Source organism: Coenobita brevimanus, chromosome 32, assembly GCF_032717465.1.
Source record: "Coenobita brevimanus isolate Jiangsu-jjx chromosome 32, ASM3271746v2, whole genome shotgun sequence".
In the NCBI taxonomy this organism is placed as follows: domain Eukaryota; kingdom Metazoa; phylum Arthropoda; class Malacostraca; order Decapoda; family Coenobitidae; genus Coenobita; species Coenobita brevimanus.
This window is the reverse complement of record NC_136985.1, coordinates 2,804,864-2,823,721: the sequence shown is the minus strand read 5'-3', so window position 1 is coordinate 2,823,721 and position 18,858 is coordinate 2,804,864. Positions and strand designations below refer to the sequence as shown.

At 48.6% G+C, this 18,858-nt stretch overlaps 1 protein-coding gene across 1 annotated transcript; it reads right to left on the bottom strand.

The window, feature by feature from the left end:
* Positions 1–12,761: 12,761 nt before the first annotated feature.
* Positions 12,762–14,766, bottom strand: LOC145395646 (serine protease 30-like). Its single transcript, XM_080269215.1, has 3 exons — positions 14,676–14,766; positions 14,149–14,288; positions 12,762–12,932 (listed from the first exon to the last, which is right to left on the bottom strand). Exons 1-3 carry the CDS (start codon positions 14,764–14,766, stop codon positions 12,762–12,764), a joined length of 402 nt encoding a protein of 133 aa, XP_080125341.1.
* Between the last annotated feature and the right edge of the window lie 4,092 nt (positions 14,767–18,858).

Sequence of the window (18,858 nt, the reverse complement as noted above, 5' to 3'; positions counted from 1 at the left end):
CACCGGATCACAACCGACTTAAAATGTTCCACAAAAATTATACTTCACAAGTAAGACTTAGGCTCGTATTCTTGCCAGGTGAGGAAGTTCCCTAACACCTCTTCCTTTGCGATTTGTTATGGATATGGGTTGTTAATATCTTTTAGTGCGTTATTTAAGCAGAATATGGCGATTCTGGGAAGGATTTGTGTGACACGGAAGAGGACAGTCAGATGTAATAAATCTCTTGGGAGAAGGTGTTGGAAGGATTTATGTAACACAGAAGACAGTTAGGTGTAATAAAATAAATAGCTTAGGGGAAGGTGTTAGGAAGCTTCCTTAACCGATGGGAATACAGGCCATTGACTCATGTAACACAGAAGAGGACAGTCAGATGAATAAATCTCTTGGAAAAAGGTGTTGGAAAGATATAACACAGAAGACAGTTAGGTGTAATAAATCGCTTAGAGAAAGGTGTTAGGGAGCTTCCTTAACCGAGGGGAATACAGGCCATAGACTTATCCTTATCATGAAGACTCAGGGACATGTTTATCGAGTGCAAAAGGGCCACTCACCATGCAATTGATAACATTATTATTCATGAACAGTGTATCAGTATATATAGTTCCATCCATCTATCTATCTATAACCAGACGCCTTAATCCCGTAAAGAGGAGGCCACAAACAAATAGCCTCCATGTCCCCCTGTCCCTTGCCATTTCGCTGCCCTCCTCCAACTTACACCCCCACTCCCATACATCTCTCCACTCTATCCCTTCATCTCATCCTTGGTCTCCCCCTCCCTCTCCCCCTCTCCACCTATGAAGCTGATATTATATCAAAACCATATATGTATATGGGGAATACCTGAAGACTTTAAGGATAGATATTATATTGTAAGAGATTTGTTGTGGTTCTAAATATTCGAATTACAATATGTATTCACAAGTACTTGCATAATAGAAGTTCAAATATATCAGTCTTTAAATGAACCTTTTCTTAAGTACAAAGACAAAGGTCGTGTCTCTGTTTTGTTCCAAGACTAAGTGAAGCACGTGAAACATTACGGCAGCTCTACCACAGATACATACTGGGGATTGGCCTGTCTTACTTCCTCAGGCTTCATATCTGCTGTTGATGGCATGACGGTACAAGTGAACCCAGGACATTCCGAGGACTTAACATCGATTTGTAAAAACTGCTGTGTCGGAGGGGCGAAATGTGAACCATATTCGGCCAGGCGAGGACTGCCTGGCCGTTACATCTTGCACCTTACCACAAAATGTCAAGCAGACCAAGTATATACCTTGGTGTGGAGAAGGAAACTAGCAATATACATCCAACTGGTAGGGAGATGAGAAAGGACATGATTTAGAGAGAGAGAGAGAGAGAGAGAGAGAGAGAAATGGGAGAAATGGAGTTCCCCCGAGCTAAGCCCTGTATTGGACTATATAGCCCCGCTAGGGTTACAGGAGGGAGCTACCCCTCCCGGCACGGCAGCCCGGGCGAGGCTCGAACTTGCAATCCCCCGATCACAAGTCCAGCGCGCTACCACTGTGCTACCGCGCCCCCCAAAGAGAGAGAGAGAGAGAGAGAGAGAGAGAGAGAGAGAGAATCCTGAACATATAGTGGAAACATTCGTTATAAGCAGAACCGCAGAAATGTGGATTATGCGATTTCAGGAGGAAGACACAAGGGGCAGCGGTCATCGTTCAGACCACGAAATAATCACAACGATGGAAGCAAGGCCGTGCACATGGGGGGGGGGGAGGAGAGGTTAGGGGGGTTAGGGGTTTAATCTCCCCATTTGGAAGGAATGAAAAGTTCGATTGAAAATAATACTAAAAACCCAACTGATTAAATTATTCAGATCCTGTTATGAATGTTATGAAATAGAAAAATAATTGAAAAAGAGTTAAAAAGTTCTGATGGTTGTGATATTCTGAAACACCTTCCATATATATAATAGGGACTCACCCTCTCTGAACTGCCCTGACTTCCAAGGTGCTCTGTCCATTGATGTCAACATTGCTTTCACATCCAAGGATCTGTAGAACTGAGTATGGAAATTACCCTGAGTTTGTACCCTTTCAGTTGCAGTACCTAAGTATGCCGTATTGCGTTACTTAGTTTAGTGGGTAATTACGGCGCTCAGTCGGAGAAAGCCGGTGCAGGTTTACATCCAAGGAATGGTTGGGGCTTATTGCTCACGTAATGCTACTCAGGGGTAAGTGAGGCTGGACACTCATCTTAAATGTCACGATCAGCTTGCCTAGCCCCGACTTCTACACTCCTAATGGGGCAACACAGGATTAGATAATGAATTAATAAATTAATGAGAAAATGAATAAACTATAATTTTTTTTTTTCCAAATTCCCTCCCTTTCGAAAATCCTGCTCACAACTCTGGATGGACGGCAGCACTAAGAAGTGAACTGCACCTAAAATGAAGCACACGAATAGTTGTGCGACAGTTGCGGTCTTGTGGGTTATGTGTTCGTGCCCTATCCTGTGGGATTTAATGGGCCACTCACAACAAAACATTCGATATAATCATTATACAGTAACTCTATCCTCATGTAAAATACTTTGATTTTTTTTCCATAACTCAAACAGGTAATGGCAATCACACCTCATAATCATCGACTGAACCTACGTAAAAGTTAATGAATAAAGGGGAAGGACTGATTTCAGGACAGTTTTATAGCTAATTGAACTGCAGTGTTCCTGACGAGACAGTAAAAAGAGAGAGAGAGAGAGAGAGAGAGAGAGAGAGAGAGAGAGAGAGAGAAAACACAAGAGAAACGGTTCATATATATATCAAATAAAAGTAACAGTCTGAAAAACTCAATTTACAGATTACGTTTCACTTAGTTACCAAAAATAACGCTGACAATCACAGGCTCTTCACGTGCAGCGGATAGCAACTCATGTCAGTGCTACCAACCCTCCGTATGACACAAAGCAGATGCACCAGAGCTTGAGCCTTTCAGCTGATGTTTTCACCAAAGTTCACGACACGAGTTATGATTTTGATTGTACATAGATATGGAAAAGCTACAGACTGAATAATTACAGAAAAATATATCCACTGTTGGAAGATTTTAAAACACAGTAAAATATAGCCATCTTGTTAGTCTAATTCTTCAAATTTATCTTGGATTCTTATTTCCTCAGTTTGAATGATTATTAGACATGAATTTAGTATTTTTCTTATTCTTCAATCCAACGCAAAGGCTTCTATCAGCTGTTACAGTTGTCCACCTAACACACTGAGGAGACGTTATCTGCAAATCACAGCTGACTAAGATTTTCGTCTCCTATTTAATCCCTTTATTACTCCGGTTAAACTTTCTAAATACTTCCCTATACATGCAGTAAACGTGTTGGTCAGATAAAACCGGTCTGTCTTACGTCTTTTTAAATGGGATTTTTCCAATACTTGCGTGGAGCTTTGGGGTCGCTGTTGAGTCTTCCTGTCTTCCAATATTCTACAGTAAATCTCAACTACACCTTGTCTACGAATTACACTCAGTACCGCTGTGGTTTCTATCGAGTCAAAGGCCTTTTCGTAATCAATGAACGCCATACAGAAAAGTTTCCTTTACTCATCTGTCTTCAGTTATTTGTTGTATTGTATATATGTGGCCGAGGGTTGACAATTAACTTTGAAAACCTGCTTGTTCCCTAGTCTGCTTAGAGTTTAGCACGTTTGAAACTCTATTGGTGATGATCTTTGTGAATAATTTGTATATAACTGACAACAGGCTAATTGGTTGGTAGTTTAACATCTTTAAAGTCTCCTGTCTTAGGTATTAAAATTATTACTGCGTTTTTCCAGGCTGTCGTGACTTTTCCTTCTTTGAGAAATTTCGTAGAGTTTTGATAGTTTCTCCTAAGGCAATATTTCCTGCATCTTTTATTAACTCTATTGTGATACCATGCTCTCCAGATGCTCCACTTCTCTTCATATCAAAGTTGTTTTTGTCTTTTGTATAGTTATGGCTGGAAAGTTTGTAGATATTGGGTTTCCTTCAATGCGAGGTCTGTCATATGAGTTGTAAAGATAATCACAGAATAATTCCACCTCTTTGATAGTTTCATCCTCGTTGTGTTACTTCAGTATTTTCTTTAAAGCATACATCCGACTTTTAGCTATCCCTAGTCTCCTCATTGCTGTCTTTACGCAAGCTCCTGGAATAAAGGCTTTGTTTATTGTCTGCATGTTGAATTCCTACATCTTGCTTGTTTTTAGTTACTGTCTTTGTTAATTCCACTGCATCTCACATAGTACCTTCATGCTTATACGTTTCTGCATTAATAGTGTGTGTGTGTGTGTGTGTGTGTGTGTGTGTGTGTGTGTGTGTGTGTGTGTGTGTGTGTGTGTCCAGGCCAGCAGGTGCCATACAAGATAAATAATCATCACAGGTGTGTGTGGAGCAGCTGTGAAGTGGCAGGTGATTAGGAAAGACAAAGGTGACCACTTACCATAGACCATCGCCTCTGTACACATCACCACCACAGTGAATAAAGAAATACGCCACATCTACACCACACCACACAACCACATCCATACCACATTCACCACACCACAACACACGGTACCACCACAACAAACGGTACCACCACAACAATACACACTACCACCACCACAAATAAATAAACACACCACATCTACACCTCACCTCATCATCACATCCATACCACACTCACCACATCACAATACACGGTACCACCACAACCCTACCACGCCTACACAACACACGTCACCACCACAATAATGAGGTCACATCTACACCACACCACACCATCACAAATATACCTCACTATCACACACACCTCACCACACCACCACCACAATACACGGTACCACCACGGCCATACATCACTTACACGACACATCACCACCACAATAATGAGGTCACATCCACACCACACCACACCACACCATCACAAATATACCTCACTACCACGCACACCTCATCACAACACCACCACAATACACGGGACCACCACAGCTCTACCACACCTACACAACACACGTCACTACCACAATAATCACGTCGCTACCACAATACATTTCTCGGATGGGATGGGTTGGATAGGGTACCACACAGATTAACTTCCACCACACCTCACCACACCACCACAATGCATATCACTACCACACGATACCACCACAACACCTACGTCACTACCACAAACATACAGGTCATCACTATAAATATACCTCACTATTACCATACCTTATCATCACCACCATACCTGCCAACCACCACACAACACCACCACCACCATACGTCCTACCATCACAACCATACGTCACTACCATCACCCACTACTGAATACCACACACACACACACACACACACACACACACACACAACCATACGTCACTACCATCACACTATTGAATACCACACACACACACACACACACACACCGCTCGCTGGTGCAGTGGTAACGTTCTCGCTTGCCAACTGGTGGACGGGAGTTCGCGCCTCGCTCAGGTTGCGAAAAGTTTCACTGACGAAGTGGGTGGTTACTGTCCCCCTTGAGCAAGGGGACGGGTGTGTGCGTGTGTGAAGGTCACAGCCTTGCCCTTAGATCGGACTATATGAGCTCTCAGCTCCCTTCCGGGAGGGTAAAAAGCTGACCATCACGACCATCAAGTGATCCTGACCGACTCGGTGAATTACACACACACACACACACACACACACACACACACATAACCATACGTCACTACATCACACTATTGAATACCACACACACACACACACACACACACACACACACACACACACACACACACATAACCATACGTCACTACATCACACTATTGAATACCACACACACACACACACACACACACATAACCATACGTCACTACATCACACTATTGAATACCACACACACACACACACACACATAACCATACGTCACTACATCACACTATTGAATACCACACACACACACACACACACACACACACACACACACACACACACACACACACATAACCATACGTCACTACATCACACTATTGAATACCACACACACACACACACACACACACACACACACACACACACACACACACATAACCATACGTCACTACATCACACTATTGAATACCACACACACACACACACACACACACACACACACACACACACACACACACACCTCCCAAGTATCTCTCTATGTAAAAAGTTATATGCAAGTCTTTACCCTCTACAAGTATAATTAATTCAACTCTTTGCCACAGTCAGCTTGAACCCTTAATATTCACCCTGTATATTCACCCTGTATATTCACCCTTATATTCACCCTGCATATTCACCCTGCATATTCACCCTGCATATTCACCCTGCATATTCACCCTTTATATTCACCCTCTATATTCACCCTCTATATTCACCCTGTACTGTATATTCACCCCGTATATTCACCCTGTATATTCACCCTGTATATTCACCCTTTATATTCACCCTGTATATTCACCCTGTATATTCACCCTGTATATTCACACTGTATATTCACCCTGTATATTCTATCTATCTATCTATATACCTAGGCTGCTTCCCCCAAGGAAAGGGGGGTAGCCGAGACAGGACGACACACTCCCCATTTACTCATCCATTCAAACACATTCATTCGCATCTTAGCCCCAAAGTGGAGAACGGACAGATCCTCACCGCAACACACCGCACAAGGGTCAACTGCACAATGCAATCAGTGACATCCGCTGCAGGGCCTGACAGCAGAGCTGGTTTACCCCTGCCACATCATAACAGACCCATCCCTTTACCCGCACCTGACCTGACTAGCTGATCAGACCAAATGCGGGAGAATATCCCCTCAGGGCTGCGTCATCACTTATTCATTCACAATTTCTCTCCATTTATTTCTGTCACGCACAGCCACTCTTCCTTGCTCAACAGACATCCCTCTCGCATCCAGCGCTCTCTTCACACTGTCCATCCATCCTATTCGTGGTCTTCCTCTCAGTCTTACACCTCTCACATCAGATCTAGTTATCTTTTTCACCAATCGCTCATTATCCATTCTCTCCATATGCCCAAACCATCGCAACACCCTCTGCTCAACTCTACCAGCCATGTCCCGAACAACTCCAGTTCTTCACACTTCATCATTTCGCACTCGATCCATACGCGTCACTCCACACATACTCCTCAGACACCTCATCTCCATTACATTCAAACTTTTCCTCTCTGCTACACCCATATTCCATGTTTCAGCCCCATATAACGCAGTCGGTACCACAACACCCTCATACAACCTTCTCTTTACATCCATTCTAAGCGAACGACATCTAAACACTTTTTTCATTCCTCCCAGCACCTTTCCTACTTCATTTATTCTAAACTTCGCTTCTGCATCTATTCTTCCATCCACAGCAACATGTGACCCTAGATATTTAAAACACTCTACCTCCTCAAGCAACTCGCCATTCAAAGCTATATTCATCCCCCTACCATCTACCAACCTCGTACACTTCATCACTTTACTCTCATTCTCATTTACTTTCAATTTCATCCTTTCACACACCCTTCCAAACTCCTCTACCAACTGTCTCAGTCTCTCCTCTGAATCAGCCACCAGTGCAGTATCATCTGCAAACAGCAGCTGCTTCAGATACCACTCTCCACCATCAACATTCACCAGACTCGGACCTCCACCTAAAACTCTTGCATTCACCTCCCTTACAACACCATCCATGTAAATATTAAACAACCAAGGCGACATCACACATCCCTGTCGCAGCCCCACTCTCACAGGAAACCAGTCACTCACAGCATTTCCCACTCTTACGCACGCTCTACTATTTACATAAAAACTTTTCACCCCTTTTAATAACCTACCATCAAGTCCATACAATCTTAAAACAGTCCACAAAGCCTCCCTACCAATTCTGTTATACGCTTTCTCTAAATCCATGAATGCCCAAAACACATCCTTGTCTTTCGCTAAATACTTTTCACACTCTTGTCTCACAGCAAACACCTGATCCACGCATCCCCTCCCTCTCCTAAAGCCACACTGCTCTGCACCAATCACTCCCTCTGTACCCTTTCTAACTCTCATAATTAACACTCTGCCATAAACTCAACAGACTTATACCCCTAAAGCTAGTACATTCATACTTATCACCCTTGCCTTTATACAACGGGACCACACAAGCACTTGCCCAGTCAATTGGCACCATACCTTTCTCAAAGCACACATTCAACAATCTTACTAACCAGTCAACAATAGTCACTCCACCACCCTTCAGGCATTCCACAGCACACCCATCCATACCTGCAGCTTTCCCTGTTTTCATCTCCTTTGCTGCCTTCTCCACTTCCTCCTCCGTGATCAAAGAATCATTCAACTCTCCCAACACATTTATTCCTTGCACCCTTCCATCTGTATATTCACCCTGTATATTCACCCTTTATATTCACCCTTTATATTCACCCCTCTTCACTGAGCCAAACACTACTGACATCTGATCGTCTGTCTGTCAGGTCGTTTATATACTGAACCGATTTATTTTATCAGCTGCTACTTAAAGAAACACACACACACACACACACACACACACACACACACACACACACAATTCAGACAACCCACAACACTCATGCAATAGAAGTGACAACACCTGTTACATTCAAACGTGTATTCTTTTCCTTGGCTTATTATTATTATTATTATTATTATTATTGTAGTTCTTTCCTTCCATCTTCTTCTATCTTTCTTTCCTTCATTCTTTCCTCTTCCTTCTGCCTGTGGGTCACTTTACACTCCCTCTTCTGTCTTTCTTTCCTTCATTCTTTCCTCTTCCTTCTGTCTGTGGGTCACTTTACACTCCCTCTTCTGTCTTTCTTTCCTTCATTCTTTCCTCTTCCTTCTGCCTGTGGGTGACTCTACACTCCCTCTTCTGTCTTTCTTTCCTTCATTCTTTCCTCTTCCTTCTGCCTGTGGGTCACTTTACACTCCCTCTTCTGTCTTTCTTTCCTTCATTCTTTCCTCTTCCTTCTGCCTGTGGGTGACTTTACACTCCCTCTTCTGTCTTTCTTTCCTTCATTCTTTCCTCTTCCTTCTGCCTGTGGGTGACTTTACACTCCCTCTTCTGTCTTTCCTTCCTTCATTCTTTCCTCTTCCTTCTGCCTGTGGGTGACTTTACACTCCCTCTTCTGTCTTTCTTTCCTTCATTCTTTCCTCTTCCTTCTGCCTGTGGGTGACTTTACACTCTCTCTTCTGTCTTTCTTTCCTTCATTCTTTCCTCTTCCTTCTGCCTGTGGGTGACTCTACACTGAGTGACAAGTCAAATGGCTTCCTGTACACCAGGAAACTATTTACTACGCTAGGTGGTAACCATATAACCAAATTTTGGCGCCTGGTGGTTTAGTGGGTAATTATTGTGCTCCAATCGGATTGAGCCGGTGAAGGTTTATATCCAAGGGATGGATGGGATTTATTGCTCACGTAATGCCACTCAGGGATAAGTGAGGCTGGTCACTCTCATCTTAAATGTCAGGACCAACTGCCTAGTCCCGGCCTCCTACGCTCCTCATGGGGCAATGTAGAATTGGATGATGGATGGATGGATGTAATATTATTATTATTATTATTATAGTCTTCATTTTACTCTGGGTATCCTTCCCTAACCCAACCTTCCTCTCCCACTCTACCCCTGGCCTCCCTCCTGCTCCCAGCCTTCCCCATACCCAGTACACCCAGCCAGCCTTCCACACGCCCAGCCTTCCACACACCCAGCCTTCCACACACCCAGCCTTCCACACACCCAGTACACCACCCAGCCTTCCACACACCCAGTACACCACCCAGCCTTCCACACACCCAGTACACCACCCAGCCTTCCCCATACCCAGTACACCCAGCCAGCCTTCCACACACCCAGCCTTCCACACACCCAGCCTTCCACACACCCAGCCTTCCACACACCCAGCCTTCCACACACCCAGTACACCACCCAGCCTTCTACACACCCAGCCTTCCACACACCCAGCCTTCCACACACCCACTACACCCACCCAGCCTTCCCCACACCCAGTACACCCACCCAGCCTTCCACACACCCAGTACACCCACCCAGCCTTCCACACACCCAGTACACCCACCCAGCCTTCCACACACCCAGTACACCCACCCAGCCTTCCACACACCCAGTACACCCACCCAGCCTTCACCGCACCCAGTACACCCACCCACCCTTCCATACACCCAGTACACCCACCCAGCCTTCCACACACCCACTACACCCACCCAGCCTTCCACACACCCAGTACACCCACCCAGCCTTCCACCCAGTACACCCACCCAGCCTTCCACACACCCAGTACACCCACTCAGCCTTCCACACACCCAGTACACCCACCCAGCCTTCACCGCACCCACTACACCCACCCAGCCTTCCACCCACCCGGTACACCCACCCAGCCTTCCACACACCCAGTACACCCACCCAGCCTTCCACACACCCAGTACACCCACCCAGCCTTCCACACACCCAGTACACCCACCCAGCCTTCCACACACCCAGTACACCCACCCAGCCTTCACCGCACCCACTACACCCACCCAGCCTTCCACACACCCAGTACACCCACCCAGCCTTCCACACACCCAGTACACCCACCCAGCCTTCCACACACCCACTACACCCACCCAGCCTTCCACACACCCACTACACCCACCCAGCCTTCCACACACCCACTACACCCACTCAGCCTTACACACACACACACTACACCCAGCCAGCCTTACACACACCCATTACACCCAGCCAACCTTCCCCACACCCACTACACCCACCCAGCCTTCCACACACCCAGCCTTCCACACACCCTTCCACACACCCAGCCTTCCACACACCCAGCCAGCCTTCCACACACCCAGCCTTCCACACACCCAGCCTTTCACACACCCACTACACCCACCCAGCCTTCCACACACCCAGCCTTTCACACACCCACTACACCCACCCAGCCTTCCACACACCCAGTATACCCACCCAGCCTTCCACATACCCACCCAGCCTTCCACATACCCACCCAGCCTTCCCCACACCCAGTATACCCACCCAGCCTTCCACACAGCCAGTACACCCTGCCAACCACCCACTGATACTGGCTATGGACCTGAGTGGACAGAGAGGAGATGGACGAGTATTTATGATCGCAGCTGTACATATGCTAAGTATAATCTCACTCTGGTTTACAAAGCTTAGTAGGGCAATGCAAAGACACGCTCACCAGTCTATGCTTTATTTGTTATGCTTCCTTTACTGCTGAGAATAAGGTATAGGAATTAATAGGGTATAGGAATTAATAGGCTATAGGAATTAATATAGGTAGAGGAATTAATAATAATGACCTTAGTAATGACCTTACTATGAAATGAGTTATTTAAGAGGAGCCTGTGGAGTCACATGGAGAGACAGGCTGACGAATGAGGATATAAAGGAGCGTTGTGGTGTGGATGTGGATGTGATAGGAAGCGTTAGGAGGAATACACTGAGGTGGTTTGGCCATGTGGAGGGGATGGAGGGTGAAAGACTGACGAAGAGAGTGTATGTGAGTGAGGTGGAGGGGGGAAGAGGGAGGGGGAGGCCGAGGATGAGATGGAGGGATGGCGTGGAGAGGTATATGAGAGACTGACGAGGAGTGTGTATGTGAGTGAGGTGGAGGGGGGGAGAGGGAGGGATGGCGTGGAGAGGTATATGAGAGTGGGGTGTGTGAGCTGGGGGGAGGGCAGTGAAACGGCGGGGGACAGGGTGACATGGAGGCGAATTGTTTGTGGCCACTCCTTACGGGATTAAGGTGTCTGGCAATAGATAGATAGATAGGTAGGTAAGTACAAGAAAGAGGGGTGTGTGAGCTGGGGGGAGGGTAGCGAAATGGCAGGGGACAGGGCGACATGAAGGCGATTTCTTTATGGCCACCCATTAAGGGATTAAGGCGTCTGGCAATAGATTGATAGATAGGTAGGTAAGTACAAGAAAGAGGGGTGTGTGAGCTGGGGGGGGGAGGGCAGCGAAATGGCGGGGGACAGGGCGACATGGAGGTGATTTGTTTGTGGCCACCCCTTACGGGATTAAGGTGTCTGGCAATAAATAGATAGCTAAGTATATGTCATCTTGAATATGCTAAGGAAGGCGTCTAAGGAGAGCAAGAACACTGAATTAAGATGTCAGTGAGGTGAAAAGAATGAAGATGAAAAACTGGTTAAGAAATAAATCCAATATTAGTGGTGATGCCTTTGATATAATTGGATACAAGGTAAAACACAGAGATAATTGACTGGGTTAGGGTAGGGTAGGGTAGTGTAGAGTAAGGTATTGTAGGGTAGGGTAAGGTAGGGCAGGGTAGGTTTGGTTAGGGTAGGGTAAGGTAGGGTAGGGTAGGGTAGGGTAGGGTAGAGTTGGGTAGGGTAGGGTAGGGTAGGGCAGGGCAGGGTAAGGTAGGGTAAGGCAGGGTAAGGTAGGGTAGGGTAGTGTAGGCAAGGGTAGGGTAGGGTAGGGTAGGGAAGGTTAGGCTAGGTTAGGTTAGGTTAAGTGTAATACAGAGAAATACAGCATATCAACTGGTAAATATCGCTTAACACGTGGGTAATACTGCTCAACAGGTGGGAAATACTGCTCAACAGGTGGGAAATACTGCTCAACAGGTGGGAAATACTGCTCAACAGGTGGGAAATACTGCTCAACAGGTGGGAAATACTGGTTAACAGGTGGGAAATACTGGTTAACAGGTGGTGGATCCCGTGTTGGTGTTGATCCAGTCGATGTAGTTGGATACCCTGGCGTAAACTCCGGGATTGTTGGGTCTGGCACACTGAAAGCCGTAGCTGACGATGCCCACCTGCACCCACCGTCCATCACACATCCTTGCCACCAACGGACCCCCACTGTCACCCTGAAGGAGAAAGAGTGTGATTCTGTGTGTATGGTGTTATGTAGGGATGGACACACACACACACACACACACACACACACACACACACCAACGGACCCCCACTGTCACCCTGAAGGAGAAAGAGTGTGATTCTGTGTGTATGGTGTTATGTAGGGATGGACACACACACACACACACACACACACACACACACACACACACACACACACACACACACACACCAAGGGACCCCCACTGTCACCCTGAAGGAGAAAGAGTGTGATTCTGTGTGTATGGTGTTATGTAGGGATGGACACACACACACACACACACACACACACACACCAAGGGACCCCCACTGTCACCCTGAAGGAGAAAGAGTGGGATTCTGTGTGTATGGTGTTATGTAGGGATGGACACACACACACACACACACACACACACACCAAGGGACCCCCACTGTCACCCTGAAGGAGAAAGAGTGTGATTCTGTGTGTATGGTGTTATGTAGGGATGGACACACACACACACACACACACACACACACACACACACACACCAACGGACCCCCACTGTCATCCTGAAGGAGAAAGAGTGTGATTCTGTGTGTATGGTGTTATGTAAAGATGGACACACACACACACACACACACACACACACACACACACACACACACACACCAACGGACCCCCACTGTCCCCCTGAAGGAGAAAGAGTGTGATTCTGTGTGTATGGTGTTATGTAGGGATGGACACACACACACACACACACACACACACACACACACACACACACATATGGAGACAGGACAACACAAACTAAGCTCAAAGCCTGTATACTGTAACTAGATAAACACACACACACACACACACACACACACACACACACACACACACACACACCGCTCGCTGGTGCAGTGGTAACGTTCCCGCTTGCCAACTGGTGGACGAGAGTTCGCGCCTCGCTCAGGTTGCGAAAAGTTTCGCTGACGAAGTGAGTGGTTACTGTCCCCCTTGAGCAAGGGGACGGGTGTGTGCGTGTGTGAAGGTCACAGCCTTGCCCTTAGATCGGACTATATGAGCTCTCAGCTCCCTTCCAGGAGGGTAAAAGCTGACGATCACGACCATCAAGTGATCCTGACCGACCCGGTGAATTACACATTATTACATCTGTTTTATCGATTACTTTTACGGTGACTTACACACACACACACACACACACACACACACACACACACCTGGCAGGTATCTTTGTAGTTTGTCAAGGCGCAGATCACTTTGTTGGTGTCTGCTGGCAATCCCACCAACGGAGAGCAAGTTGCAATGGTGATCACATCCAGTGCCACCTCTTGCAGTGTCTCAGGCAGGTCTGCACCACCTGGCCGAGAACAAGAAGAACATGAAGAAGAACACAGGCAATATAGAATAATACCAAAGAAGAGGGAGGAGGAGGAGGAGGAGGAGGAGGAGAGGAAGAAGACGAAGAAGAAAAATGAATAAGAACAAGACAGACCCACAAAGAGTAAAAATAAGAAAAGCTTATGATTAATTATTGGCCAAAAACAATATTATCTCAGTCAAATGCACACCAGATAGAGAGAGTGAAGGAGTTTAAGTTGGAGAGAGAGGGAGAGAGAGAGAGTTTAAGTAGCACAGGAGACAAATCAACTCCTTATACTCTCTCTCACAAGGAAGATGTCACCAGATTCAAAAATATTAAGAGAGACTGCGGAGGTAACGATATATATAAAAAAAATAATCTTACTGTTTCGTGATGGTGAACTGATTTTGATTCGACCAAGATTCGGGTTCATGTGCTTCGAATCATTATATGTTACTAAACAGGACCCTGGCATTTCGTCACTCCATGCCTAGCTCTCATGGTGAGCAGACCTCCGGCCAGTCTCTCTCGAGCTGTGGACTCTGCCTCATTTACTGAGGACGATTTTTGGGAGTTTTTCCTGCTTTTTGCATTGCGGGACTTAGCCTGATTTACTGACGGCGATTTTTCTTCATTTTTCTTGTTTTTTGGGTGAACTCTGTGTCTGACAGATAGACCCTGATTACTTGTGTGTGGGTGGGTGGGTGGGTGGGAGGGTGTTTTGTGTGTGTTTGTGTGTGTGTGTTTGTGTGTGTGTGTTTTTTTTTCACGGCTGCCGTTAGTGTCTCTCTGCGTGGTACGAAGCCGAACCCTGAAGGGGTGCCGTTAGGGCATTTCCATGAGGGGGGGCCATTAGGGCCTCGTTATAGGAAGCGCAGAAAGCGGCTTTGTTAGATTAGGGAAGACCCGAAAGGGGCAGTGGCGGGGCCTCCTACGTCGCCCTTTAGAGGGCGGGGAGCATAGGTAGCCCGTCACTGTAGGGACCTGCCTTTTTTTTTTTTTTTTTTTTTTTTGTGTTGAGAGTGAGTGTTGGTATATTTGTTTGGGTGTCTGTGTGAGTGACATCTGTGTGTGTTTGTCTGTCTGTCTGTCTGTCAGGGACATGAGGAGGACTCAGATCCCCTGGGCCCACAGGGCAAGTCCGTCAATCCCCTTCTGTGCAGAGGACGTCTCGCCCTACTGCCATGCCAGGGGCGAAGCAGGAGCTGTGTCTTTCAGACGCCAGCTCCCACTCATCGACGTCTGGCGACGCCTCTGCCTTTCCTCCCTCTTCTGAGCCTATGGGGACTGTTCCCCATGCAAGGGCTGTTGCATCAGCCCCCCCCTCCACTTCGGCACGTGCAGCCAAGGTTGCACGTGTCCATGAGGCAATGGAGGACGGCGTTTCGGCTCCTCCTCCTCATCACACCTCTAAGACCTCAGGTGCTGCCCGCTGTTCTGCCCTGTCCTCTGAGCACCCATGCTGCCATGCATCTACCACCACACTGTCCTTGACTGCTGCTTTGGGTGCGTGCGATGGTGCCTGCACTCCCACCGAGTCCTCGGCTGCTCATTCTCCTGCTGGAGCTGCCACTTGTGCTGCCTCTCTTGATACAGATGGTTTTATCCCTGTGGCACGCAAACAATGGCGAGTGCCGCAGGGAAACGCCCCTCCACCTGCATCCAGGACTGGCACCACGAAGGCCTTCCTCTGCAACACGCCCTTCGGTTTAAGTCCGGGCTCCCAAACCACCCAGCTCCAACTTCCCAGCCTTCCGCATCTCATCCCAACCGGGATTCGCCCACAGCTATCAAGCAGTCCAAGCCTTAGAGCGCCAGTTGCCTGGGCTTGCCATCTCAAATGTCCCTGGCCACGACGAAAGCTGTGTGCTAATCCTGCATGAAGAGGCTGCCTATCTGAAGCTGAAGGCGCTCGCGGAGGAAGAGGCCCCACTCGTGAGAATTGTAGAGCTGCAGTGGGGAGAGCGGCTCACCAAAGCCACCGTCATGGGATACCCTCGGCACATGCCTGTCGAGATCCTCCTGCAACACAGCCTGGTAGAGGAAGCCAAGTGCTGCCAGAACCAGCGCATGTGGGAGGAGACAGTGCAGGTCATCGTGACCCTGAGGGGACCCCTGGTGCCATGCCTGGACCTGGGCAATTGAGGAACGTTCCACCTTCGTCCTTACACCCCAGAATCGCTCCGATGTTATCGTTGCCAGCGATACGGCCACCACAGGGCCAACTGTCATCGTCTCTAAAGTGTGCGGCATCTGCAGCGCAGCCACGACATGGAGCGGTGTCTGGCCAAGCTCAAGGCGAAGGAGCCGGTGATCTCCTGATGCCCCAACTGCTCAGGCTCGTACCACGCCTGGCACCCCGGCTGCCCTGCCAGACTGCAGCAAGTTATGTGACGGTGCGAGCAGCAGGTTGCATGGGTGCGGGAGCAGCAGGAGGTCAGCCTGACTCAAGCCCCTCCAGGCACATTTATATGGGGGCAGCAGCGCCGCCCCAACGAGCCACACCCACCCGCATTGGATGAGGCAGACTTCCCGCCTCTGCCAACCACGCCGCTTTCACCACCACGTGGCGAGAAAGCAGCCCCTCCACCAACTGCTTTTGTCAAGGGCACCACCTCTGTTGAGGTCCACTGCCCAAGCTCGCAGCCACCGACTCCTCCAGCCTGCAGCACTCTCAGCCCCCCTCAGGCCCCAGCTCAGCAAGAACCAGTGTTTACCATGGAGGAGCTCCACATGCTGGGGAAAGAAATAGTGCAGGCCATCATCGAGGGCCTCACCCAATGCCTGGGGATAAGCTGCTCCTCAACCCCAGTCTCTGCCGCAATCAACGAGATCATAGATCAGGTGGTCGCAAGAAAAAGAGCAATGCCCCTCTGCCAGCCCACATGACAAGACCCGGATCAGATACTGCCAGACCTCTCTCATGCAGGTCAGCTCGGCCAACGTGGAGGGCGTGGGCTCAATCCACCGTTTCCCCTCTCCAGGGGGTTCAGGAAACTCGCCTCCCTCCTCCTCCACCAGAGCAAGAGCCGGCACCAGTGGCAGCTGACATGGTGGTCGAGGTCCCGCCCTCCCTGCCGGGCGACAGCCCCTTGCCTCCCCAGATCAACAAGAGGGTTCCACAGACCTCCACTTAATACAGTGGAATTGTGTGGGGATCAGGCATAAGCTCCCCCTCCTGCAGGAGGCAGCAGCCAAGGACCAGCCTGACGTGTTCCTCCTGCAGGAGACTTTGCTCCCTAGCAATTCCTCTTTTCGACTCGTGGGATACACCTCCCATCTCCTCCCTCGTGAATGCAGCGCCACACAAGGATGTGCCATACTCGTGCGAGAGCATATCCCCTGCACCAACTGTGACCCTCTGCCCTTCTGTGGTCTGGGTGTGGAGGTGCAGGATGTTGTGTTTCACCTGGCAGCCTCCTCACTTAACTGAGTACAACATCTGTAAAGGCCAGGAGGGCACTCTCGATATGGGGGAGTTGTTCTCGCATGCTGTCTCCAGTCCTGCCTTTATCGGGGGCATTTTTAACGCCCATCATGCCTTTCTCCTTCGCCCCTTCCACCTAATGAGGCTGGACGGCACCTCTCATTCGTTCTGGAGGAGATGAGTGGTGTCTCTCTCTTAAATGACATCAAGGAACCCACTCATGTTCAGGGAGGACGCCTGGATCTATCTTTTACGTCTTCCCCCATTGTCGGCCTGGCACGATGGTCTCTCCACCCATGCCTAACCAGCGACCACTATGCCATTGACATTAGGCTGCCGTTCGTGCCCCTCTCGCCCCCCCTGCCTCCACCACCTAGGTGGGACCTCGACAAGGCCGACTGGGCCGCCTTTGCCAGGGCTTTAACAGACATTTTTCAGGCCTCTCCTCCCGCCCCGGACCTCGAGGATAGAGCAGATCAAGTCGCCAGTGCTTTTGCACAGGCTGCTTCCCTTATTATTCCGCTACAGCACCGATCCTCGAAGCGCTATTGAGATGGCTGGATTTACTGCAACAGGGTCAGGGAACTAAATCATCGGCTCAACATGGCGCGAAAGCAGTACCGGCGGCACTGTACATCCCCGCACTGCTGGTACCTTGCTGCTGTTACGCAACACATTGTCTCAGAGAAAAGCTGCCTCAAAGAGGAGGCATGGATCAGATGGTGCAGGTCCTTGAATTCTCACACCACTCTCCGTGAGATGTGGAGGAGAATCCGATCCGTCTCTGATCCACGCCCTCCCCTACCGCCTTCTCACCCTGATCCAGCTGCTGAAGCCAGCTGCCTTGCACAGCACTTCGCGGATCGTTCAGAATCCCACAACCTCCCGCAGTCCGTTCGAGACAAACAGGTACAGCTGTCTACCTCTCATCTTCCAGCTATTCAAGCTGCCTGCGAAAGGCCTGACCCCGCTGATGGACCTATCACCAGCGGGGAACTGCTCAAAGCATGCAACGCAGAGGAGACACTGCACCAGGGCTTGATGGGCTCACCTATTCCATGCTGTCCCATGCCGGAGATTGTGGGAGGACCCATCTCCTTGATCTGCTCAATCACCCGTGGACTGAGGGCCATTTGCCGA